Source organism: Oncorhynchus masou, unplaced genomic scaffold, assembly GCF_036934945.1.
Source record: "Oncorhynchus masou masou isolate Uvic2021 unplaced genomic scaffold, UVic_Omas_1.1 unplaced_scaffold_2375, whole genome shotgun sequence".
Taxonomy (NCBI): Eukaryota; Metazoa; Chordata; class Actinopteri; order Salmoniformes; family Salmonidae; genus Oncorhynchus; species Oncorhynchus masou.
In genome coordinates this window covers 52134-57500 of record NW_027008834.1, presented here as the reverse complement: position 1 = coordinate 57500, position 5367 = coordinate 52134, and the positions used below count along the sequence as shown (strand labels likewise).

Sequence of the window (5367 nt, the reverse complement as noted above, 5' to 3'; positions counted from 1 at the left end):
CAGATCTGAATACTTACAGTGTCTTGCGAAAGACCTGAATCCAATAGAGAATCTGTGGAAAGAACTGAAAACTGCTGTTCACAACTGCTCTCCATCCAACCTCACTGAGCTCGAGCTGTTTTGCAAGGAGGAATGGGAAAAAAATTCAGTCTCTCGATGTGCAAAACTGATAGAGACATACCCCAAGCGACTTACAGCTGTAATCGCAGCAAAAGGTGGCGCTACAAAGTATTAACTTAAGGGGGCTGAATAATTTTGCACGCCCAATTTTTCAGTTTTTGATTTGTTAAAAAAGTTTGAAATATCCAATAAATGTCGTTCCACTTCATGATTGTGTCCCACTTGTTGTTGATTCTTCACAAAACATACAGTTTTATATCTTTATGTTTGAAGCCTGAAATGTGGCAAAAGGTCGCAAAGTTCAAGGGGGCCGAATACTTTCTCAAGGCATTGTATGTAAATGCGATATTTAAGTTTTTGCTTTGTCATTATGGGGTATTATGTGTCAATTGATGAGGGAAAAAACGATTTAATCATTTTAGAATACGGCTGTAGCGTAACAAAGTGTGGAAAAAGTCAAGAGGTCTGAATACTTTCCGAATGCACTGTAACTGTCAGCAAAGTGGTCTCTTAAAGCAGACAGAGAACAAAACAAAGAACAGCACCCTAAGGCTCCACGATGGGGCTGAGTTGTGTCTGAAATGGCAACCTAATTCTCTATACAGTTCACTTAGGATGCCATTTAGAATGCAGCCTGGATGTCAGTGTGGCGAGAGAGAGAGAGAGAGAGAGAGAGAGAGAGAGAGAGAGAGAGTGTGATTTTGATTTAAATGATGGACCCTGTGAAGGGCTCAGACCACTCCTAACCGCTGACCCTTGGCTCCTAACATGAACTTGGCTCCTTCTCTGTCTGTGGATATGACCCCCATGGATCCAATGCACTTCTTGTTGCCAGGTCCTGAAACACTTCTCCACACCAGCCTGCCTGGTCTGGCTTTACCCTCTGCAGTGGGAGAGGTGCACCCCACCCAAAACCTATAAAACCTACAGATACTATTTAGCCTAGCAACCCCTTAGCCTCGCGTGCCAGCCTGATCCTGTTCAGCCTAGCAACCCCTTAGCCTCGCGTGCCAGCCTGATCCTGTTCAGCCTAGCAACCCCTTAGCCTCGTGAGCCAGCCTGCTCCTGTTCAGCCTAGCAACCCCTTAGCCTCGTGAGCCAGCCTGCTCCTGTTCAGCCTAGCAACCCCTTAGCCTTGCGTGCCAGCCTGCTCCTGTTCAGCCTAGCAACCCCTTAGCCTTGCGTGCCAGCCTGATCCTGTTTAGCCTAGCAACCCCTTAGCCTTGCGTGCCAGCCTGATCCTGTTCAGCCTAGCAACCCCTTAGCCTCGCGTGCCAGCCTGATCCTGTTTAGCCTAGCAACCCCTTAGCCTTGCGTGCCAGCCTGATCCTGTTTAGCCTAGCAACCCCTTAGCCTCGTGAGCCAGCCTGATCCTGTTCAGCCTAGCAACCCCTTAGCCTCGCGTGCCAGCCTGATCCTGTTTAGCCTAGCAACCCCTTAGCCTCGCGTGCCAGCCTGATCCTGTTTAGCCTAGCAACCCCTTAGCCTTGCGTGCCAGCCTGATCCTGTTCAGCCTAGCAACCCCTTAGCCTTGCGTGCCAGCCTGATCCTGTTCAGCCTAGCAACCCCTTAGCCTTGCGTGCCAGCCTGATCCTGTTCAGCCTAGCAACCCCTTAGCCTCGCGTGCCAGCCTGATCCTGTTCAGCCTAGCAACCCCTTAGCCTCGCGTGCCAGCCTGCTCCTGTTTAGCCTAGCAACCCCTTAGCCTTGCGTGCCAGCCTGTTCCTGTTTAGCCTAGCAACCCCTTAGCCTTGCGTGCCAGCCTGATCCTGTTTAGCCTAGCAACCCCTTAGCCTCGCGTGCCAGCCTGATCCTGTTTAGCCTAGCAACCCCTTAGCCTTGCGTGCCAGCCTGTTCCTGTTTAGCCTAGCAACCCCTTAGCCTTGCGTGCCAGCCTGATCCTGTTCAGCCTAGCAACCCCTTAGCCTCGTGAGCCAGCCTGATCCTGTTCAGCCTAGCAACCCCTTAGCCTCGCGTGCCAGCCTGATCCTGTTCAGCCTAGCAACCCCTTAGCCTCGCGTGCCAGCCTGATCCTGTTCAGCCTAGCAACCCCTTAGCCTCGCGTGCCAGCCTGATCCTGTTCAGCCTAGCAACCCCTTAGCCTCGCGTGCCAGCCTGATCCTGTTCAGCCTAGCAACCCCTTAGCCTCGCGTGCCAGCCTGATCCTGTTCAGCCTAGCAACCCCTTAGCCTCGCGTGCCAGCCTGATCCTGTTCAGCCTAGCAACCCCTTAGCCTCGTGAGCCAGCCTGATCCTGTTCAGCCTAGCAACCCCTTAGCCTCGTGAGCCAGCCTGATCCTGTTCAGCCTAGCAACCCCTTAGCCTCGCGTGCCAGCCTGATCCTGTTCAGCCTAGCAACCCCTTAGCCTCGCGTGCCAGCCTGATCCTGTTTAGCCTAGCAACCCCTTAGCCTCGCGTGCCAGCCTGATCCTGTTCAGCCTAGCAACCCCTTAGCCTCGCGTGCCAGCCTGATCCTGTTCAGCCTAGCAACCCCTTAGCCTCGCGTGCCAGCCTGATCCTGTTCAGCCTAGCAACCCCTTAGCCTCGTGAGCCAGCCTGCTCCTGTTCAGCCTAGCAACCCCTTAGCCTCGTGAGCCAGCCTGCTCCTGTTCAGCCTAGCAACCCCTTAGCCTCGTGAGCCAGCCTGCTCCTGTTCAGCCTAGCAACCCCTTAGCCTCGCGTGCCAGCCTGATCCTGTTCAGCCTAGCAACCCCTTAGCCTCGCGTGCCAGCCTGATCCTGTTCAGCCTAGCAACCCCTTAGCCTCGTGAGCCAGCCTGCTCCTGTTCAGCCTAGCAACCCCTTAGCCTCGTGAGCCAGCCTGCTCCTGTTCAGCCTAGCAACCCCTTAGCCTCGTGAGCCAGCCTGATCCTGTTCAGCCTAGCAACCCCTTAGCCTCGCGTGCCAGCCTGCTCCTGTTCAGCCTAGCTGTCACAGCTTTCGTTGTGGGAAGGAGGAGCGGACCAAAATGCAGCGTAGTTGTGATTAATTTTATTTAATACGGAAACTAAACACGATAAACTAACAAAATAACAAACGTACAAAAAAACGAAAACAGCCCTATATGGTGCAAACACAGAAACAGGAACAATCACCCACGAAACACTCAAAGAATATGGCTGCCTAAATATGGTTCCCAATCAGAGACAACGAGAATCACCTGACTCTGATTGAGAACCGCCTCAGGCAGCCATAGACTATACTATACGCCCCACAAAACCCCAAGACAAAAACACACCACAATAACCCATGTCACACCCTGGCCTGACCAAATAAATGAAGATAACCATAATATATTTCGACCAGGGCGTGACACTAGCAACTCGTCTTGCCAGCCAGACTGAGCTTCCGAGCATACAATAAATTAAATGATTAAGCTTGTATCGCGAGGCTAGCAACCCCCTACACCCTGCATAACCCTAAAGCAGAATCAGGGAGTTTGATAATGATCTGATTGTCTTGACTAGCATGGTTTATCACCACTGAGAATGAAGCAGCGGCCTCAACCCTCCTTAACCCACAACCCCAGCATGATAAGAGTTTTATCTGTTAGAAGTAGAGAATTCTTATACATATACTATAATATTCTAGATGGATATATACTGTAGACCAACATGATAACGGGCCACCCCACAATATGTGGGTTAAAGTGAATTTAGACTCTGCCTGTTAAATTAATGCTGCATGGATGCATGGATCTTTTGATGATTTGACAAGTTTTATTGTCATGAAATATGCACTTTATCTAAACCCCCTCAGAAATAAAGAAAGGCAATGAATATAACGTTAGACGAGCTCTTCATGTATTATCTGTGTCTGAGTACGGAGTGACTGGGTTGTTTACTCTGTCAACTTAGTTTCTTAATGAAGCCAGTGTGTTATATTAGTAGTGTGAAGTTGCACGTGTTGTTTAGTGAATATTATCTTGTCTACCTGTATTTCGTTTGGGTTAGTTAACTAAGCAGGTTTTGGGGTTAGTTAACTAAGCAGGTTTTGGAGTTAGTTAACTAAGCAGGTTTTGGGGTTAGTTAACTAAGCAGGTTTTGGGGTTAGTTAACTAAGCAGGTTTTGGGGTTAGTTAACTAAGCAGGTTTTGGGGTTAGTTAACTAAGCAGGGTTTGGGTTAGTTAACTAAGCAGGGTTTGGGTTAGTTAACTAAGCAGGTTTTGGGGTTAGTTAACTAAGCAGGTTTTGGGGTTAGTTAACTAAGCAGGTTTTGAGGTTAGTTAACTAAGCAGTTTTTGGGGTTAGTTAACTAAGCCGGTTTTGGGGTTAGTTAACTAAGCAGGTTTTGGGGTTAGTTAACTAAGCAGGTTTTGGGGTTAGTTAACTAAGGAGGGCAGAACTGTTATGTGTTTTCTGGGAGTCCTGACACAATTGTGTGTGTGTGTGTGTGTGTGTGCGTGTGTGTGTGTGTGTGTGTGTATGCGAGTGAGTGTGAGTGTGTCTGTGTGTTCGCGCGTGTGTACTACATTTGTTTGGCTCTGTGCATGCTGTTTCTGTGTGTTTTTACATGTTTTCTATGTATGGTGTCATTGTGTGTGTGTAATGTGTGTCTATGTAATGTGTGTGTACAGTGTGTGTGTGTGTAAAGTGTGTGTGCGTGTGTGTGTCCTCCCCTCTCTCCTTCTTACCCCGTCTCCCCCCCCCCCCCAGGATAAGACAAGTGCGTTGAGCCTGAGCAACGTGGCCGGAGTGTTCTACATTCTGATTGGAGGGCTGGGCCTGGCCATGCTGGTGGCGTTGGTGGAGTTCTGCTACAAGTCGCGAACCGAGTCTCAGAGAATGAAGGTGTCCACCGCGCGAGCCGCCGCTCAGACCTTTCAGTGCTCAGCCTTAGACACAGGGGGCGCTACCGCTCCTTACACAGAGCTGCAGAGCTACGGCCTGTACTCCAACAACACTGTTAAGATATAAGAGAGAGAACAGAGGACACGGGTAGGAAACTGTGATACCATGATGATGATGATTGATGATGTTGATATCATCTGCCTCTTCCTCACCCCTCCCTCCCTCCCTCCTGCCATCTAACCGTGTGATCACAGTAGACCCACCTGTAGCACCTCACTACTTCTCAACCGCAACGCAAACGCTCTACCTCTATATCTCCCTCTTTACCCTTTCACCTCTGTCTCTTTCTCTCTACCTGTCTCTGTCCCTTAATCTGTCTCTCTTTACTTCACCATCTCCCTCCCTCTCCTTTCCACCCCTCCCCTCCTCCTCCCTCCCTCCACTCCTTCCCTCCTCCC

The 5367-nt window shown here is 50.0% G+C and overlaps 1 protein-coding gene across 1 annotated transcript in view; it reads left to right on the top strand.

Moving 5' to 3' along the window:
* Positions 1 to 5054, top strand: part of LOC135533419 (glutamate receptor 2-like) — a gene marked incomplete at its 5' end in the record, with an annotated part of 8620 nt that extends 3566 nt beyond the window's left edge. Inside the window, one exon of the mRNA XM_064960750.1 lies at positions 4775 to 5054. Coding sequence (XP_064816822.1) covers positions 4775 to 5035 — 261 coding nt within the window. The remainder of the gene's footprint in view (positions 1 to 4774) is intronic.
* Positions 5055 to 5367: the final 313 nt, after the last annotated feature.